A 21,989-nucleotide genomic window follows, 5' to 3' on the forward strand; every position below is an offset into this window, starting at 1 on the left:
GCTTTACAAGATATGGAAAGCCAAGAAACTAATGAAGAAGAAGTATTACAACTTCTAGAAGAAGCCTCCTCAACAGGGAGTAGTGATAATAATGGAGATATGCTCAATCCTAAAGGGATCGCTATGGCCTATTTGGACCCCTATTAAGAATAGGAAAATGTCCCTTCGGAAGTAGAGGTTCAAAGAACCGGAATTACTTTTTGAAAGGGCAATTTACTATTCCTAATTAGAATCCAAAAGCCACACGCTTTTCAAAAAGGAAAAAGACACCATCCAGTCTGCTTTTCTAAAAGCTAAATGGAATCCAATGCTGTTCCAAAAGAGAAAAGACACAGCCCAGACAGCCAAATGGAATCCAATGCCCAAAGGACAGGCATTCAATCATCTTTTCTAAAAAGCTAAAGAACAGAGAAATCATCTCAGCCTTACACTTGTATGCTTAAGATGTACATTATTATCTTTCTCTGGTCTATATAAGACTTGTTGTAACATTAGAAGAGGAAGACGGCCTTTAACGTCCCATTTGGACATTATGAGTGGAACGTCTTGCCTTTTGGTCTAAAAAACGCTCCATCAGAGTTTCAAAACATTATGAACAATATTTTCAATCCTTATACTTATATGTCGATTGTTTATATTGATGATGTGCTTATTTTCTCGGAGAACATTGATTCCCATTTTAAACATTTAAAATGAGATTTTACTTTCTGCTCAGGACCTTCCTGAAAAATGGGATTTTACTTTCTGTTCAGGACCCTCCTAAAAAATAGGAATTTATCTTATGTTCAGGACCCTCCTGAAAAATGGGATTTTACTTTCTGTTCAGGACCCTCCTGAAAAACGGGATTTCACTTTCTGTTTAGGACCCTCCTGAAAAATGGGATTTTACTTTCTGTTCAAGACCCTCTTGAAAAATAGGATTTTACTTTATGTTCCGGACCCTCCTGGAAAATGGGACAACGCTTTCGAAAATGAAATACTACTTTACTATAATTTTTGTTTGGGGATAATTTTCGTTCTAGTGTTAATTTTGGGTTTCAGGAGCCCGCCTGAAGAACAGGGTGGTGAAATAGCAAGTCAGGAGCCCGCCTGAAGAACAGGGTGATGAAATAACAAGTCAGGAGCCTGCCTGGAGAATAGGGTGAAGAAACGAAAAGTCAAGCAACAAAGTGAAACAATTGAAAGCTAAGCAACAAGTTGAAAGAAATTGCAAGCCAGGAGCCCGCCTGAAGAATAGGGTGATGAAAGTCGAGTCAAGAACCAACAGAAGCTGTTAGATAGGATTTTGTAATTTCGTTTATGTTTTAACTTGTAATTTTCATCTTTTGATGTAATAACAGAGCCGCGGACCAGAACCTCACTCGACTCTCCAACTCGGTATAGTCCATCTCCGTCCAATCCTTGGAGATACTTGTCACTTGATCCCCTCATAACTTGGGTAGGTAGGTTGTCCTAATTCAAGACCCGGTAGTCCTTCTTTCTTCTATTTCTTCCTTTGAATAATGGTTGGGACAAAATTCTGTCTCGTTGTCTACTTCTTTGTCATAAAACACTGCGTGTTTACATTCAAAGGGGGCATGATGTAGACACGTAATTTTGTCCCCCTCAAAAGTTCGATTTTATTCATTTTTTACCTTATCATATCATGTACCCTCACCCACGTGATTACATCTCACAAAATACAAAAAATAAATAACCAAATCCCTAACAAAACCTATCCTAACTAATTCTATCTTATCCTAACAACCTACCCAATCAAAATAAACCACCTCCCTACCCCTACCTAACCCTACCCCACATCACACCCCCCCTCCTTTCTTTTTTTCTTGTCCAAAAAGAAAAGGACTAGAAAGGGGAAAATACAATATATACACAGATACACACATACCAAGGGGAGAGGATTTTTGGCATCATCAGTAACAAAAAAGGATCGAATTTTCTCCTTCTCTCTATAGACTCTCACCCTCTCTCTCTCAACAAGCTTCGTCGGTGACCGAACAACGACCCCGTCGGCATCCATGGCTGACGCCGGCCAGCTCAGCGCCGGCTAGCCTTCTCCGCCTCTGGCTCCCTCCGTTCTTCGATGCCGTCAACAACTAGCTACGGCAATAACCACGCCAACCCTTCATCTCCGATGCCGCCAACAACGGCGACAACAACCGCGCCAGCCATAGCTGTCTCTGGCAACCTCACAAACAAAGACAACGCCACCAACCGCCGCAACGCTCACAAGCGCCGTCGCCTGATTTGATAGAACTGGGGAGTGAGATTTGAGGATCGCATCTCCGTTTTCAATTGCTGGCGAACGCACCGGAGCTCAGGCGTAGCAAAAGGTCCTTGTTTTTTTTTTCAGTTCAAAATCCACCGAAAAACACCCAGTCACTGTTCCGGTTACTGTTCCGACGAGTCCACCGAATTTTCGAACTCGTTGACTCTCTTATTGCGATTTCTGTTTTGGTTCATCGACCTCGGTACTAGTTTTTGGAATTTAAGTTCGATTTCAGTTTTGGGTTTAGATTTCTCTCAATTCGAGTTGGTTTTGTTCGTTGTGGGGTTCCGTATTCGAGGTTTTTCAGCTTTCAGACTTCCTTATTATCGACAAAACATTCTATCGAGGTCCATTTCTTAACTCGTCTTTTTATATATATATGTATTTGGTTGGTTGTTTGGATTGGTTGTGATTACGAGTGGTGTGATTATGGTTTTGTTGGATTTTGTTTATGTTGATGTTATGATCATGATGCTTGGTTGTTTGCTTTTGGTGGATTAAGGTATAAACTTGATCATGTTCTAATGGATGGATAGAAAGAAAGTCGGGGATGGAATTGAAAAATTGACAAAAAGGATAGATTCGGTTTAATTTGATTTATTGTTGGTATGAATCGTGATAGATTTACGATGGGTTGAAATGGATAGGCAATATAGGTCCGGGTAGGAAAATTTTAAAACTTGTTATTTTGGTTGAATGTTGGAATGTGCGTGTGAATGTTTCTTTCCTAGTTTATCGTATTTAATTCAATCATATAATTTGGCCGGGGAATGCCCCAAAGTATCTGTATATATTTATTCACCGGGGAATGCCCCGAGGAATTTTATACGCTAAGGATGTTCGTGATCAAGGCCGGAGGCATCGGGTAAAGCATGGTTTAGGACTAGTGTAGGTTATTTCAGTATTTTATTTCGGGTTGTAATAATTGGACTGGACTTTACATTTTTGTTTTGTTTTGTTATTGTTTGATTATTGTGTGTGCTTTTCTGTGTGGTTTGTACATTTCGTAATGCCAAAATAGTTGATACACTCTACCCAAGCTACCGTTGTTGAACCACGGGATCGAGGGGTGCCTAACACCTTCCCCTTGGTCAACAGAATTCCTTAACCGGAATCTCTGTTTGTAAACCAGTTTAAGAGTCAAATGGTTTCGAAAAGGATTTTCCAAAGGTGACTTGGCACACCGGATTATGCCAAGTGGCGACTCTGAATAAAAAATATAAATAGTCCTTTTTTCGAAACAAGTTTTCATCTTTGTCACTTTAATAAATAAAACCCTTTCGAACTTAAAAATATAAATCTTTTGGAATACGTTCAAAAAAGGGGTGTGACAGAGTCTAGTTACATTTTTAAACTCAGTAGGATTATTAAGTGAAGATTAATCAACAAAATAAATCTGTTAGAACTAATATACTTCCTCCATTCCAATTTAAGTGTCCTGCTTTTGTTTTGTGGTCTGTTTCAAAAAGAATGTTTCTTTTTATATTTAGTTAGTTTTTCAATTCTAACATTCTACATGAAAAGCTTAAAATTATAAGATTTAAATGATCATACACATTATTAATTTAAGATCATTAAATTCAAAAGTATCTTTTTATTTTTTAAATGTTGCGTACAATGGAATCAAGTCACTTAAATTAAAACAAATACTGTACTATTGAGTTATTGAAAAGCAGTACTATTGAGTAATTGACTAGAGCAACGAGACACAGAAGGCCAAGACACCACAAGTTGTGCCAAAAGTAATTGATGCACTTCATTTGTCACCAATCAACCTATTAGGAAGGAAGAGATTTTGGAGAGGTCATTTAGTGCAAGGTATTAAAGAAAATAATATATGTATTAGTTGTATTATTTTTATACCTTATAAACCATACGTTTATAATACGGGGTACTATTCATATTTTTATACACTATATTTTTAATCCAAAAAACTAAACAATCAATAAAAAATAGCATCAATGATATAGGCAAAATTCAAAATACTCATTGCCAGAAAATTCCTCATCGACAATATCATGACCGAGCTTTCTCTATAGGTGCTCAAACTCAGGTAGACACCCATATCTTATGTAGCGTTCTAGTATGTACAAGTGATAACTGATTTGTATTATATCATATATGTGTCTACTCATTCGGGATTGGAGGGCATACATTCTAATGAAAGTCAAGTTAAATGACCAAATTGGCATCCAACAACCTCTCGACAAAATCGTACAGTTTGTCATCTATGTGATCGCACTAGGCATACTACCAATATGTGTTGTTCATGCTCCCACAATCACTTGAAAACCAGAGCAAACTTTGTTTCTATGCCTCGGGTTGTCAATTCAGGAGCATCGTATCATGTGATTGCGGATTCTCAAAATCTTCACATCCGGATGACTACACTAGTACTGACAATATTACCATGGGCAACGGTAACAAAATTCCTATAACTCACATTGGTCATGTTCAAATAAATGCTTCAAATGAAAAGTTTCATCTTTCAAATACTTTGTGTGCACCCGAGATTAAACGTAACCTTATATCTGTGTCTCAATTTTGCAAAGATAATCTGACATCCATAGATTTTTTTTCCTTTTGATTTTCTTGTGAAGGACCTGAGTAAGGGGGCACCGTTGGCACGAGGCCAAAATAAAAAAGGACTTTATGAAGGATCCCAAGGTAATATGAGCTACCAATCCTATATGGCAAAATCTCAACAATCTTGGCAATGAAAATTAGGACACCTAAATAAAAGAGTGCTTCAAACACTCTTAACAAAAGTTTTCAATTCCAATTTCAAATTCTGAAATGTTTGATCATTGTAATTTCTGCTCTTCTAATAAAAGTCATCGGCAACCTTTTTCTGAGAATACTCTGGTGAGCAAAAAGTCATTACAAATTATTTCCAGTGATGTATGGGGCCCATCACCTGTTTTATTAATTGAAAAAAAATTATATTATGTAATTTTTGTTGATCAATTTACAAAATACATTTGGCTATACACACTTAAAAATAAAAGTGAGGTCAAAACAGTTTTCTCTAAATTTAAACCACTTGTTGAAAATTATTTTCATACAAAAATACTCTCAGTTTACACTGATGGAAGTGGTGAATTTGAAGGTCTCAATTCATTTCTTCACACCAGTGGCGTTGAACACCTTGTATCGCTACCATACACTCCACAACGAGTAGCTATGGCTGAAGGTAGACATCGGCACATCATTGAAACAGCAAAAACCATTTTACACCAAGCCTCCATGCCTCCAGTATTTTGGTCCTTTGCCTGTCGACAAGCCACATTATTGATTAATAGACTACCCACAGGCACACTTCATTATGATTCTCCATACCAACGATTATTTGGAAAAATTCCAAATTATCAATCCATTCGTACTTTTGGTTACCTATGTTATCCATGGCTTAAACCATATGCCAAACACAAATTAGAACCCAAGTCCACTCCTTGTGTTTACTTGAGCTATTCTAAAACCCATCACAGCCATCAGTGTTATGATCTTATTTCACGAAGGATATATAATTCACGAGATGTTATTGTTTATGAAAATAAATTTTCCTTTTCTGATATATTTTCTTCTTTAAAAGACAAAGGAATTTCAAAGTTAGAGTGGAATATCTTGTACAAAGAGTCGAATAACCTTAGTATCAAGTTTGTGCCTCCAGTGGATTATGAGATTCTCTAGCCAATCAAGGTTGCTCCAGAATTGTCGGCGACTCCTCCTGCAGGTTCCTCTTCAGGTGCATTTTGGCAGCAACGCTAACTCCTGCTGCCGGCTCAGATTGCTCCACACAGCCGAAAGTTGTCCCACCCACCAAACAACCACTAATCCAGTATCAATGCCAAAATCAGCACACCCCGACACCCCCTTTATCTATACCAACTCCAGAACCCACCCCATCTATTCCATCAAACAACCATCACCAATCCTCTACAGCTTCCGCACGTACCCAACAACCATCCATTCATCGACCTGTTATTCGTTCACAAAATAATATTACCAAATCCATGCAAGAATTTGATTATCTTGCAGTTGCATTAACTGAACCACTTTCCACCACTTATAACCAAGCTCAAAAGAGTGCAAACTAGAGAGAAGCGATGAAATATGAGTTTGAGGCTTTGATGAACAACAGGACGTGGGAGCTTGTACCGCCATCCTCTTCTCAAAATATTATTGATTGTAAATGGCTCTATCATATCAAAACCAAATTAGATGGAAGTGCTGATAGGTATAAAGCTCGGCTAGTTGTAAAGGGATTCACTCAATGATCGATTTGTGGATTATCACTCTACATTCAGTCCAATGGTAAAACCTGTTATTGTTACTCATTTTATCACTTGCAGTTCAGCAAAATTGGCATTTGCACCAACTGGATGTGAATAATGCATTTCTTCAAGGTCACCTTGTAGAAGATGTTTATATGTGTCAACCTCATGGGTATGCTCATCCTGATTTTCCTAAGTATGTGTGCAAATTAAAGAAAGAAATTTATGGACTTAAGCAGGCCCCTCGAGCTTGGAACTCTAAGTTAACACAATTCTTGCTTCAGATTGGCTTTCAAAAGTCTAACTCTGACTCTTCTCTATTTATTCATCATCAAAATGAAACATTGGTCTACATTCTTGTATATGTTAATGACATAATTATTACTGGATCGAACTCTGAGGTTATTAAGAAAATGGATTAAAAGCCAGATTCTCTCTCAAATCTCCACTACTTTTTGGGTATTGAAGTTCTCCGCACTAAAGAAGGGATCGTTCTCTCTCAGGCCAAGTATGTTTCAGATTTTCTTGTTGCCCATAAAATGTCTGAATGTAAGCTTGTTACAACTCCCATGAGTTCCATTACCTCATTATCCTTAAAGGATGACACACCTTCGGCTGATGCCACTTTGTATCGTCAAGTACTTAGTAAACTTCAATAACTGTAATTCACCAGACCACATATAAGCTTTGCAGTTAACAACTTCTCTCAATTCATGCGTGCTCCTACACAAACACACATGCCTTTTGTTAAGAGACTCTTGCGATACCTCCAGTATACCAAAAATCATGGCTTATAGATAATAAGTAAGACACATCCTGGATTGCTTATGTATTCAGATGCAGATTGGGATGGTGACACTAATGACAGGAACTCCACTTATGGATATATCCTGTACCTTGGTGCAAATCCTTTTAGCTGGTCATCCAAGAAGCAACGCACAATTGCGCGCTCCTCCAAAGCAGAGTATCGTGCAGTAGCTTCTGCACTTGCTGAGGTCAATTGGGTTCAAAAACTTCATGTAGAACTACATGTGCAACTTCCTGATCTACCCATAATCTATTGTGATAATGTTGGTGCTACCTATCTTTGTCAAAATCCGGTACACAGTAGGATGAAACACATTGAAGTTGATTTTCACTTTGTTAAAGATCAAGTGCAGCAAAAACAAGTGCTCGTTCAGCATTTACATGCTGCTGATCAGCTCGCGGACACACTTACAAAGCCTTTGCCTCGTCTGTTGTTTCATCAACATCTATCCAAGTTAAAGGTTATTGATGCCACCTTCAACTTGCGGGGGCGTATTGGGACATGATTGATTGTGTAATATATTGTACAGATTTCTATCCCTCATTTGAGGTTTATTAAATGTATATAATATTCTAGCTAATTTCTAGGTATTTAGATATCTAGTTACCTTAGTTAGTCTTTCCTTTACTTGTATATATATCTTTGTAACCTTTGGATAATACAGAAGTCTAATACACTACTCCTTCTTCATTTCTCGAGCCTTTAATTAACAGTGCACAAGAATAATGCATGCATTATTTTCGTCAACACATTCTACCAAACTACCCCTAATTGTATTAATTATACACCATATACCATTTTATTCTTATACACCCTACTCTTTTAATACAACTAGTTTAGCATACATGCGTTGCGCGTGTATCAAATATTTATTTATTAATAAAAGTAATGATAGTATATATTTTGATACCTAAATTAATGAATTATAGTAAAATATACAAAGGACAACAACATACCCAATGTAATCCAACACTTGCACACTTTTGACAAAGTGATTTTTCTTATAAGAATATGTAATACATTCTTGATAACCTAATATAGTACCAATATGAGTGAAAATAAAATTTATAAAAAGTATATCTTCAAATCTGCTTGTTATAAGCCCGGAGTATCAATAACTCCCACCACATGAATCTTCCTTCATTTGCACAAACATATTGAATAATTATTTAATAATGACTTATGTAGATTGCATAAATATTGTATCTATCTCAAATTTCTCTGTTGATATTGAATAAAAGAATCAATCATACTGAAATATTTTGTTAATTGTAATTAATATATCATTTATAACTTGATGAAATGAACTGGTGCATAAAGCAAAAGCAAGTTACCTGCTTGTTTTGGGTGATGTGTCAATTTCAAAACTGAGTCCGTAAAGCTGTTAGGGCAACATAAACATACTTTCAGTCTCAATATTGGAATCTCAAGTAGTTGTTCCTTGATAAAACAAGGACAAAAATTGAAAATTGAATATACATTAGATGCAAAAGAAAGTTTATTTTTTTTTTGGAGAAAGGTAAGATAAGATGCAAAGCAAAACAAAGGAACCACAAATATGGTTTTAAGAATTTTGAGAATATAAATGTTTCTATCTTCATATCAAATATTAACAACTATATTTTACCTGTTGAATGCTAAGAGTAATTTGCAAACAAGAATGATCTGTGATTTCTCTCCCTCTCTCTTTTGTTAGTATTTTTACTTGTAATTGGTACAACAATGTTTGTTACTAGTGTCTTTGTCTCAAAATAACCTTAGCTAATGGGAATACAAGGACAATCAGAGTATACCAACTTAGTGCTTTAGCTAAAGTTTCTTAATAATAAAAGCAAAACTGTCTTCCTTCTTCTTTTCAAAAAGTAAGAGAATAATTGAAGAGACAAAGGAAAGTATTTTTTGCTTTATGTCTATTCATTACTTTTGCTTTATGCACTTGTCCACAGCTCATTGTAGTGCTTATTTTGGGCCTACCATATCATGAATACGTTTTAGAATTGTGAAGAACTCGAATCTGTTCGTTTTTTCTTCTCTCTAATATTATTTTTTCTATGTTCAAAAACAACAATAGCAACCCCAAATGAAATTCTGCAAGTGGGGTCTTAGAAGGGTAGAGTGTACAGGGAAGACCTTACCACTACCTCTTAGAAATAGAGAGACTGTTCTTAAAAGACCCTCAACTCAAGCGCAAAGAAGAAGGAAATAGTGAAGAAAATATTGTAGACACCTAATTTCATCCCTCCCCGATATTATTTTCAACCATTTTTACCTTATCCTACTGCGTACCCTACCCCGTACGATAATCCCTTCGCAAAAAAGACAAAAAAAAAAAATAACAAACCAACAACCTACCCTTTCAAATGGAAACACCTCACCTCACTACCTACACTACCCAACCCCCAACACCCTACCTACCCACGTAACCCTTACCCCTCACATTTTATTCACTTTGAAACCAATTCACAAGACAACAAATAGAGGTGGGGTCCATAGAATTATTCCATCACCTACCGTCTAAAAATGGAATGCACTACATTCACTGGAAAGGTGGACATCACTCAAAAAATAATACAATATACATTTTTTCCACTCACGAGGCCCCCACCGAAAAAGATTAAAAGGGGCCCCACAGAACATAGAGGGGAGAAATGGTTTCTTTTTCCTCTTGACAGTTAACATAATGAAAGGGGGAGCTTCCTTTCTTCTTGTCCACGACACTCACCAAAAACCAGATTCACTGATATAGAGAAATCGTAGAGAGTAGAAAAAACAGAGTGAATTGAAGAGAGAGAGAGGAGGATAAGAGAGGTTAGAAAACACGAGGAGAGATCGGAAGTAGGGGGTTGAATGGAGAGCCGTTTCTCTTGACTTTTCCGGCAAGCCCTCACCGAAACCTGTCGAAAACACCGACCAGCTACCTCCTACCCCCACTTCTGGCCAAAACCATAAACTCCAGCCACAAACGCCACTATCACCAGAAAATCCAACCCATTTTTCGGTTTTCTGTCATCGCCTAACCTTGTCCGAGGTCCGGTGAGACAAAAACAACACCCCAGTCCACAAATGCTGCAGATTACAACCCAAAATTCATTGGAACACGATTGACACAGTAACGGGGCATACACATTCGAATACGGGTCTTTTGTCACTTCGCAATTTAGGTTCGAGTAGGCGAAAAATAGAGCAAAAATGGATATAACAAGTTGGTTGTGCGAAGTTGAGGTTTCATTTGGGTCGAGGTTCTGCTAGTTTGTGGTTTCCGAATCCATGAGGCTTTTTCTCCGTTTAACAAAGCGTCAATTTGTGGTCTAATTCTTCAACTCTATCTTTTCCATTTTTATCGTAGCATGATGTGTTGATGCTGTGATTTGCGTGGTTCGTGTTAACTGATGATATAATCCTGACAGTGTGTTTGACATTCTTTAATTGTCACGATTTGATTGGTTTGTGTTACTTTGAAATTGATTAATCGTTTGGTTAAGAAATGAATTTTGGGAGGGATGAAAATTGATAAGATTGGTGAATTTTGGTTAATTTGATTCATTGGTTGTTTGACTTGATGGCGTTGTTGAAATCAATAGGAGCATATTTTAGGCCGAGAGCTTAATAGGTAAAGTTTAGGTTCGGATAGGCAAGTTTAGTGATATCGTTGAATGTTGAAAGTTGAATGTATGTGTGGTGAATGTTTTTGAGTTTATCGTACTTTGATTAAAATGTATTCATTTAGTTGGGGAATGCCCCGAGGCTCATTGTATTTATTCACCGGGGAATGCCCCGACGTATTATGTTGGCGGAAGATGATCGTGCTCAAGGCCCGAGGCATCAGGTAAAGTACGGAAGCGTAGTTGGGACTAGTGTAGGTTAGAATGGGATTTATTTTTCGCATTTTTATTTTTGGACTGTATAATGGGATTGAACACTATATTTTGGATTTGTTTTATTTCGTGTGTTTGATTGATTGTTTTATGTGCTCTTGTGTGGTTTATACATTTGTAATGTCAAATTAGCCGATATGCTTCACCAAGCGATCGTGGTCGAACCACGAGATCGAGGGGTGCCTAACACCTTCCCCTCGGTCAACAGAATTCCTTAACCGGAATCTCTGTTCGCAGATCGGTTTAAAAGAGTCAAAATCATTTTCGAAAAAGGATTTTCAATGGTGACTTGGCACACCGATTATGCCAAGTGGCGACTCTGAGTTTTGAATATAATGAATCCTTTTCGAAACAATCTTTCTTTTGTCACTTAATAATAAAAACCCTTTCGAACTTGAAATGAATATTTTTGGAGTTAAAAAAGGGGTGTGACAAACATAAAAACTAACAAGGGAAGCAATGCAAAGTCTACAAGAGAGGAACTCAAACAAAACCAAAATAGTGCGATACGAATCAAACTAACTTTTATTCTTTTGTAGTATTGAAGCCATGATAAAGTGATAGGAGTGATAACATTCCTTTTTTTTTCTGTAAATAAAAACAACCTTTTGTTGATCAGAGATTACCGAGGACATGACTTTAGATAGGAGGATGTGGAGAACGCGTATTAGCTTAGAAGGTTAGTCGGGTAGGAGTGTTGTCTTGCTCTAGCGGGTTTAGGTTGTTGGGTGTTTTTCGTGTACTAGTCCACTAGTTATACCTATAATATGTTGTTTTTTATTGTATTGTGATTATCACACTATTTGTGGTTGATTATTATTTATTTCTAGTAGACTTAGTAGTGTTCCCATGCTAGTTGCTTTATGTTCTTCATTGTCTCTCTATGCTTTGTACCTGGATTTGCTACATTTGAGCCGAGGGTCTTCCAGAAACAGCCTTCCTATGTCCCCAAGGTAGTGGTAAGGTCTGCGTACACTTTACCCTCCCAGCCCTCATTTGTGGGATTTCACTAGGTATATATGTTGCTGTTGTTGTTATTGTGTTGATCAGAGAAGCTAAAATTAGTAAAACGTAACACTACAATGATTAAGCCTATTTCACCTCTTCACTTTCTCGTTTACAAGAACCTCTTAATTACTGATTCACTGTTTTTTTTTTTTTAATCTGTTCCTGAGTTCTTATTCTCATGTAATATTGGGTTCCATTAGAGCTGTATGTTCCATGTGCAGCAAGGCATGCTTCATCTCAGGGAAGGCAAAGTAGGCAGATGTGTGGTGAAAAAGAACCTGTGTTTGGAAATCTTCATCTCATGCATTTTTTATTTGCGTAGTTTCTGACCATTAATCTTCTTCCTTGTGATTCCAAGAATTGACAGACTTTAAGACAACGAAGACAAGATTGAACAACTCCTACGATTGCAAACAAAGAAGAAATCCTCAAAATTAACTGTCACGATATCTAGACATTGGACTGCAATAGATGCATTGAGTAAGATCGCGTCATATTTTGAACAGGTTATATGCATCCGTTAAAACTAGAAGAATTAATAAGAGATGACTGATCACGCTAACCTATACCTTTGTTGTCCATAGCTCAACTTATGTGGAGGTTGAATCCACGAGGAGCGAAACTAGTCTTCAAGACTTATGGGTGGCAATGGCATCTAAAGATATACTCGTAGTGAAGGCAAAATAAGATACATGATTTAAAATGGGGGTTTGGTTGGAACGTGTTTCTATCAAAGTCTATTCAAATTAACAACTAACGGTGACAATTGCGATTAAAAATCCAATATGAGAAGGACCTGGGGATTATGTCTACTTAAGAGCAAGTTATGCATGGGTGCATGATGATTTGGTACAAATTCTAGTTATTAACAATATGGTAGGCTAGGTTGAATGTCCTGGAGGCCAGTTTGTCAACAAAGCCTCAAGGATATCACTCATTGACCCTTTCGAGTACCTAACGAGTGTGTCAATTAAAACCACCTAACACCTCAATTGGGCATCCCTATTTCTAGGAAGATGCCCAAGACCTAGCCAACTATCTACTCACCCTTATTTCTAAGATAGTGAAAAAATAGCAAACCACATTTATAATTGTCCACTTGCTTTGTCACCCGTATCCCTTTTTCAAGGAAACTGTGAGCTTTCAAGAACTTGGGGATTTCACCCACAAATTCCATCCAATTCACACAAGAAATAGTGAAACCCATCATCAACAAACTAGAATCTACACAAATACATTACAATCCACACATAATTGTACCTTAATTCATCATAATCCCAAGGCAAGAGAGTCTAGCTACTCATAAAGTTAAAGAGAAGAAATATACCAAAAGGTTCATTCAAAGCATCCATGGCAATGGAAAACAAGAAGAATTTTCACTTTATGCTTCAGTTTCACCAAATTCAAACCGGAATTCAAATACAAAAGTTTCCCTACTTTCTAGGGTTCACCAAGTCTCCAATTTTCAATTCCCAAGTTATAAATATCAAAGGGGAAAAGGATTTGTGACTTATAAGGAAGTTGGGTTCAGCTATGCCAATTTACAGAATTGCCCCTGAGTATAATCCCGCTAAGCCACGATCGCCATTTGACAAAGCTTCACTGGCCGCGATTGCGGCCCTCGACCGTGATCGCGGTTTCTGAGACCAATTTCCGTGCAGGGTTTTCCAACTTTTGCACATCTCCTCTTTTTTCTTCCTTTTAAGCTCAATTCCACATCTTTTCTTCTCTTCACCTGTAGACATGCAAGGTGTGGAAATTATACAATAGTCTCATTCATAGTATTAAATAGTGTGCAGGAATTTGAACGTAAATGAGTGGTAAATTTACTAATCATCAATGACGTTTTCTAGCAAGTAAAATAAACCACTACCACCACAAATATAAGCATCTTTGGTTACTGAAACATGAGTAAATCCTCTTTTTTAGCTAAACTTGAATTCATTCCGAAAAGGATACACTTCATTGCCTTTCCCCTAGTTTTGATGTTCAAACCAACATAAGATTAAATACCATTGAAAGCTTCAACATATTTCCCATCTCAATTTGAGAAGTGACCTTCAAAACTTTCCCCTTCCCATATAATTTTGAGTGCTTTGTCCAAATCCTAACAATGAAAATGTAATATTATAATAACCATAACGTACAATACGGCTCTTGTGTGTTACATTAAACAACATTTTTTCTATGTACCTCTTTAAGTTCCATTAGAGCTGTATGTTCCATTTGCAGCAAGTCATGCTTCATCTCAAGTAAGAACGAATACTAAAAGATTCAACAACTTTACTTCAGTAGAGAGTCCTACGAAACTTTTCACTTCCCAAATAATCGTTGAGCCTTGTCAAAATCCTAAGAATGATAAGGTAATATATTTCCTTATAATCTTACATTAAACAACATGTTCTTTTGTGTGTTAAATTAAACAACTTTTTTACTCATGTACCTTTGGGTTCCATTAGAGTTGTATGTTCCATCTGCAGCAAGTCATGCTTCATATATCTCAAGCAAGCCAAAATAGATAGTTGTATCATGTATGTTCCATCTGCAGCAAGAAAGCAAATTAAAAAGAAATGTGGGTACTTTTAGCCATTTAGGTATTACAATTACAGAATACAGACTAACCCATGTATCTATAGCTAAACATGGGTTTTTATTTGACTAAAAAAATGGATCCTAATTAACTGAATTCCGAGTAAAGTAATTTTAATATGTCATATATGGCTCACAAGCAATTTTTAGTGCTGACGAAGCTAGAAGAACAGCGCAGTGTCAAGGGAGCGAGCTGTTAATTCATCTCTGATGTCACTGGTTTAATGATTAATCAAGAATTGAAGGTTTCTCAATTGTTAAACATCTCACATAGTTTTATGTAATACAAAAATAGACACTTGTATTTGCACGAAATTCGGTTCCTAGTCCCCAACTCTATGAGTTCTCATTCAGACATTTGGCATAGTTCATAACCTTAACTTCATTTCCAAGCGAATCAATGCTGATTTTCAAGATCCCAGCTTCCATATGAAGCTGACTTAAAAAAAAAAGGAAAGGAAAAAGGAAACAAATACAACGAAAAAATATGAAGTTGGAAAGTGGCGAGCAATTTCCATTTGACTATAGAGATGCGGAAGAAGTCAACATTCATCAATCATTAGTATACCTATCAAATGTCATGTTGTTGAAATGTCGAAGATCAACGAGTAAAGCTACTTAATGAAAAAAAGAACTGTGATTGAAAATTTTCTTTCAATTTTTTTTTTTTTTTGCTTTCCAAGTTTGATGCAGTTTTCTTACAAGGAATAGGCAAAATATACCTCATAGTGCATTAGAGATTTTATTTTTCTGAGAATTCATGCCCCTCCAAATAATTCCGCAAATTGATTGAACAACTCCTGCAATGATAACAACAAACTGAAACTAACTAATAAACAAGCAAGGAGAAATTCTAAAAAACAACTGGAAGGTTATCTGAAGTGTAAGTGCTGTTCCTAGTAGCATGAACTTCATCCTTACATGAGTTTACCACCGATCCTTACACATGGTTCAAGCATGGACGTCGTACACACATAATTCAGAGACAGAAATTAATGATTGCCAGAATGTAGAGGGATGAAGGAAGACCTTTATCGACACTGATTGGATACAATCATTACATCGGAACACCTCTTCCTTGCTCAAGGAAAATTCAGAGAATTGCTATTGCGATGAAACTTCAAGCAAAGAGACAGTCTTTTACTATGATTTAGGTAAAAACTAGACTCATGAAATAGCTGCCAATTCCTAACGAAGGAAGTTTACTTTCCTTTCACCAACTGAGCTAAGAGCATATTGTTAAGAAAATACTGATCAAGAAAAAAAAAGACTAAAAACACGCAGATAGTTGAAGCCAGGTAATTCGTTGTTCTGATGCTTTTAGATGCTGAATTATCTGGAAACAACCTTGCGTATTTTGGATATATAGGAACCAGAATTTTCTTCCACATGTACCTTGGATATTCTATTAGACTTTAGAGACTCTGCATTTCCAGAGGATGATAAGATTCTAGACGTTATCAAAGCACAAGGGTGGACATGAGCAGCTCTAAACCGCATCCTCCTTACTCAAGTAACTGGAGAAGGGGAAAAAACAAGAATTATTTGATGAAACTTCAAGTAATGCGTAGGCAGGCGTATTCACAGTGGTACGTCTATTTCATCTCTTGCTTTTTCAAATAAGAAATGACTCGTATTTCAAAAGACTTATACATCAAGGACTGACATATCAAACTATTGTGTATGATAAAAAGCTACTAGGTAAAAAGAAAAACTTACATCTGTGGGAGCTTCTTTTTTATTAATCATCACAGGCATTCTGATTCGTGGTCAAATATCGTAACACCGATATATATTTCAGGAATATGAGCAATTTCTGGCCAGTACTCCCCCTTGTCAAATTCTAGGAGTGGTTTGAGCAATGGGCAGCTGCAAATAGATAGTTTAGAGAGGGAAGATGCTATCCATTTTATTGGAAGGGATTGGAGGTTAGGGAAATCCCTGATGGTCAGCTCAGAAAGAGAGGAGGGAAGCCCTGATTCAGGAAGTGATTGGAGTTGATGGCAACTGCTGATCTCTAGACTTTGAAGCGAGGTGAGGTGCCGAAGACCTTTAGTCGGTAGTGAATGGAGCTCATTATGGAGATATAAATGTAGCTTAGAAAGAGAGGAGGGAAGCCCTTGTTCCAGCAGTGACTGAATTTGAGGTAATTTACGCGTATCTAGATATTCAAGAGAGGTGAGGCTTTGGAGAAGTTGGCTGCTTAATGTTTTCAGATTGTCTATGGTAAGACTTTGAATAGAGCAAGGCAACTCCCAATTCTCACCACCAACAATCTCTTCGTCACTGCCATCGTGGTAGATGTCCAACACTCTGAGAGAGGGGAGTCTCTGTAGACACCACCCCTTTCGGCCGTTCACCAATTTCTTGCAACTTTCTATCACAAGGAGTTGTAAAGTGAAGGGCAATCCTCCATCAGGAAAGGACTCTATTTCTGGACAATCAGACAGTCGCAGTTCCTCAAGAGATGGAAGGAGTTCTTGCATACCTTCTGGCAGCCGCTTCAACTTTTTGCATTCCGAAATAATCAATGTCGTCATCCGGGTCACACATGCCACCGAAAGTATTTCAAGATTCTCACAACAACGAATATTGAGTCTTTCAGTCCCATTAGGAATCAAAAACCTAGTAAGGTTTTGGCAACTCCATATCGACAAAGTGAGTGCTCTTGGGACCGACTCAGCTGATAATATAGAATCACATTCATGCAGATCCAATTTCAATTTCTGGCAACGACATATCGTTATATGCTTCAAAGTACTCGGTAGAGTGCTAGTAGGCAAGGAGGTAAGAGAGTTGCAATCACTAATATATAATTTCTCAATCTGCTTCATTAACTCAAGTTGGGAGGTAAACAGTTCAGCTTCATCAAAAATAACTCCAACCTTACGAGAATCATCAACTTCAAACCATTTTAGACTTGAAAGTTGGATGGGTGTCTCCAAATTGAGTTCAGGACATCTTGAAAATCTCAGTTCTGTCAGAGAATAAAGATTTTCAGGCAGCTTTCCCATCAACTTCGGACAATTTTCAATTGAAAGGTTCCGAAGAGCAGGAAACTCTCCGTTCCCTAGAACGTGCCATTGCTTCCACTCAGGCATCTTTGCAAATTCAAGCCTCTCAAGAGAGTTAAAAGGCTTTTCGGAGGACAGACTACCATAGAATTCTTCCGTCACCTCTGTTATTCGATGCATCTCTCTAATGGAAAGGATTTTCAAACAAGGAAGTTGTCCTAGTGCTGGCAAGGAAAAACAGTCCTTGCAGTTGCTAAGAGACAATTGTACTAGCAGCTTAAGAAAAGAAGGATCAGCTAGCCAATTTGGAAATTGTCCCTCTATATCCGGAGATTTGGAGTCCTTTTATATATGAGTATGGGCGTAGCTCATCAAGTATGTCTCTTTCAGTTTGTGAATTGTCGGCAATACTTCCACTCCACTTCAAAGACAACTTCTCAACATGTTCCTTTTCCCTCATCTTTGCCTTCAGAGCTTCCCTTCTATCAACCACATTTTGCAACTCCAGAATTGATAGAGATCCATACAAGTTATGCAGTTGACCCAAATCTTCCATTCTCAAACCACCTAGAAGAAACTTGGCTCCCACTAGCACTTGGAGGCTTTTCAACTTGCTCAGATGTAGCGGCATCTTCAAGTGAAAAGTGTTGCTTATGTCAAGGTGCCGCAAGTTGACTAGCTTTTCCATCTGCAGAGGTAACTCCTCAAGATATCTACAAGATGACAGGAGAAGTGTCGCCAAGTTAAACAATGCACAGATAGAATCGGGCAACTTTATAATCTCTGTCCAAGAAAGGTCCAAAAATCTCAAGAGCTTTAATTTGATAAACAAAGCATCTGGCAACTCCTTAATCCAGTAATGAGACAATGAGAATGCCCTCAAGGATATTAGATTTGGCAGTATGTTATGCAGCACCCTCTTGCTTATAAAAGGGCTGTAAAGGTCCTGGATATTGATTGGAAGCAATGTCCTCAGCTGCTCTGACTTAGAGAGCGGATTCAATTTCTCTAAGTCACCACCTTTCCCCATTGCATACGACATATGCCAACTTTGTTCCAACATATGAGATCCTTGGCATTCTTCCAACCTGACACAAAGTTTTGACGATGCAATTTGGGCCAAATCATTGACAAGATCATGCATTAAGAATTTCCCTCCGTCTCTTTCAAAAGACTCTGGGACCCTTTCGAACAATGATCTTGATCTCAACTCGTTAAAGTATTGGTTGCCTAAATCTTGAATTCTTTCATCTCCCCGTTGTTCTACAAGACCATTAGCAATCCACAGATGAATAACTTGTTCTTTCCTAAATGGATAATCTTTAGGAAATATTGCACAATAGGAAAAACATGGCTTTAAATCTGGGGGAAGTTCATTGTAGCTCAACATCAACGCTGGTAATATGTCATTTTTTGACAGGTCCCATGTCTCACTTCTCAAAATACATCTCCACCCTTCAACCTCTGATTTGGAGCGTAACATACCAGCGAGCGTCTTCAGAGCTAAGGTCAAAAAATCTCAGGAGCTTTAATTTGATAAACAAAGCATCCGGCAACTCCACAATCGCATAACGTGACAATGATAATGCCCTTAAAGATGTTAGCCTTGGCAGTATGTTATGCAGTACCCTCTTGCTTAGCGTAGGGCGGACAAGGTGCTCGATTTGTATTGGAAGCAATGTCCTCAGCTGCTCTGACTTAGAGAGCGGTTTCAATTTCTCAAAGTCACCACCTTCTCCCATTGAATACGACATATGCCGACTTTGTTCCAAAATATTAGGTCCTTGGCACTCTTCCAACCTAACACAAAGTTTTGAAGATGCAAATTGGGCCAAATCATTGACAAGATCATGCATTAAGAATTTGCCTCCATCTCTTTCAGAAGATTTTGGGACCCTTTCGAGCAATGATCTTGATCTCAACTCTTTAAAATATTGGTTACCAGAACGCAACTGTTGTACAAGACCATTAGCAATCCACAGATGAATAACTTGCTCTTTGCAAAATTGATAATCTTTAGGATATATAGCTCAAAAAGCAAAACACTGCTTCAAATGTGCCGGAAGATCATTGTAGCTCAACATCAATGCTGGTAATATACCATTCGGACAACATGGCAGCTCCCATATTTCACTTCTTAAAACATCTGTCCGCTCATCCACCTCTGATTTGGAGCGTAAAAAACCAGCAAGTGTCTTTAGAGCTAAAGGCAATCCTTTGCTCTTGTCTGCAATTTGCTTTCCAACCTCTTCAAGTTCTAGATATTCCTTCGGAGGATCCCTGTTTTCTAATGAATGTCGTCTGAATAAAGCCCAAGATGCTTCATCAGACAGAGTCCCGACATTGATTTCCCCACTACCCATCATCAAGGCAACACTCGCTTTACGTGTCGTCACAATGATCTTACTTCCAATACCTCCTTGAACAAAAATATTCCTCAATTCATCCCACTCGTTGTAGTTGTCGTTCCACTCATCATCCAAAACAATGAGAAACCTTTTTCCGTTAAGTCTTTCCTTTAATTTAACTTGCATCTGATTAAGATTATTGTCATCCTTTGAGTCAAGTGAGCCAATTTCTTGAAGTAACCCTTTTGATATTCTGAATGCATCATATGTCTCAGACACACAGATCCAAGCTTTCAAACCAAAATGGCCTTTCACCTTCTCATCATTGTAAACCGCTTTAGCTAGTGTTGCCTTACCCATGCCCCCCATTCCAACAATAGGGACAACAGTCAGATTTTTTTCACTTGCCTCCTTAGATGTTTCAATCAATACCTCTATTTCATTCTTCCTACCAAAGACATCAGATTCATCAACCAAAGAAGCTGATGGTGTTCTAGTTTCTCGGGTACCCGAAACAAAATGCTCCTTTAAGCCAAGGCGAACAATTTTCTTTTCCAACTCCTCCAATTTTTTAATGGGTCTTTCAACTTCTCTTCTATGTTAAGAAAAAAATCATCACTCAAGCTCAGGTTGAGGTCACTTACTTGCAGGTTACTTGTTTCTGCAAGATTTTGATGTTGACCTTCCACCTTAAGCCTCGAAGCCTCATAATTGACTTCTTCCAAGAGGTTTTCAGAGCCATCCACAGCAATCTGAAGCTTATTCAACCACTTTTTCATGCGTTGATCTGATGCCTGCTTATTCTCTGCATCACTTAGCACAATCTTAAGGCCAAGCAAAATGTCCTCCAACTTCTCTAAAAGCCCATCATCATGCTTATTCTTCTGAAACATCTAGAGCAGATCACCATGAGGAGCAAGCCTATCAAAGAGAACATTCAAAGCTGAAGAGAGAAATACACCACCAACTGCTAAGCCAATCTCCATTTCTGAAATCTACAAAGCAAAACAAGGAACCACAAAAATGATTTTAAGAATTATGAGAATATAAATGTTTCTATCTTCAAATCAAATATTAACAACTATATTTTACCTGTTGAATGCTAAGAGTAATTTGCAAACAAGAATGATCAGTGAGTTTTCTTACTTGTAATTGGTACAATAATGTTTGCTGCTATTAACTTACCAAAAGTTTGACTTTTCATCAAACAAGAAGACAAAGACTTCATAATAGAGTCTGCTTTATACTATTCATTACTTTCTAAATTCAATAATTGAGGCAAGAGAGGAAGGGTACTTGTGTGTGTGGCAAGGAGGCCCACACACGAGGGACTCAATATACGGGTTTTAGAACCGTAAAAAATTGAATAAGATACTCTATTAAAGAAGGACCAAAAAAAAAGTTGTTCTAGTAAATTATTTTCTTGCAATAATAGTGTAAGAAATTAAATTAATAGTGGCTTTAATAATATTATAGTCACTCACTATCATTAAGAATTTATTGATCAACTATGTATTAGAGCTTTATTGTTCCTTGAAGAAGAAAATTAGCAGGTTTAGGATGTGTTTTTGGAAATAATAATAGATATTTATAATAAACTTAGGTGTCTTAAACAGGCGTAAAGTAGTGGCGAAGGTAGGATGTTGCAGTGAGATTAAGAATACAAAAGTAAACACACGAAAAAGCCAGTAAGAATCATTTTACTATATACTATAAATTTTCTATTTCCTTTTTCTTGTTTAGGTTCATTCCGATATCAATCTACCTCTATAATCAGCAACTTCTAGAATTGCTAACTGATAAC

At 37.4% G+C, this 21,989-nt stretch overlaps 1 protein-coding gene and 1 long non-coding RNA gene across 2 annotated transcripts; one reads left to right on the forward strand and one right to left on the reverse strand.

Annotated features, from left to right (window-relative positions):
- Positions 1–9,991: 9,991 nt before the first annotated feature.
- Positions 9,992–12,991, forward strand: LOC124888746. The gene is made up of 2 exons (XR_007047572.1): positions 9,992–10,657; positions 12,456–12,991. It is a non-coding gene; the product is annotated as an uncharacterized LOC124888746 (long non-coding RNA).
- Positions 12,992–13,556: 565 nt separating this feature from the next.
- LOC107847338 (putative disease resistance protein At3g14460) lies at positions 13,557–21,180 on the reverse strand. Its single transcript, XM_016691532.2, is given in 8 exon segments — positions 13,557–14,341; positions 14,428–14,583; positions 14,678–14,776; positions 15,546–15,623; positions 16,543–18,150; positions 18,152–19,299; positions 20,000–20,763; positions 20,766–21,180. Coding segments are annotated over 4 exon segments (3,897 nt in total). The 5' UTR covers positions 21,172–21,180; the 3' UTR covers positions 13,557–14,341; positions 14,428–14,583; positions 14,678–14,776; positions 15,546–15,623; positions 16,543–16,571.
- Between the last annotated feature and the right edge of the window lie 809 nt (positions 21,181–21,989).

The sequence above is a fragment of the Capsicum annuum genome, chromosome 11 (genome assembly GCF_002878395.1).
Source record: "Capsicum annuum cultivar UCD-10X-F1 chromosome 11, UCD10Xv1.1, whole genome shotgun sequence".
NCBI lineage: Eukaryota > Viridiplantae > Streptophyta > Magnoliopsida > Solanales > Solanaceae > Capsicum > Capsicum annuum.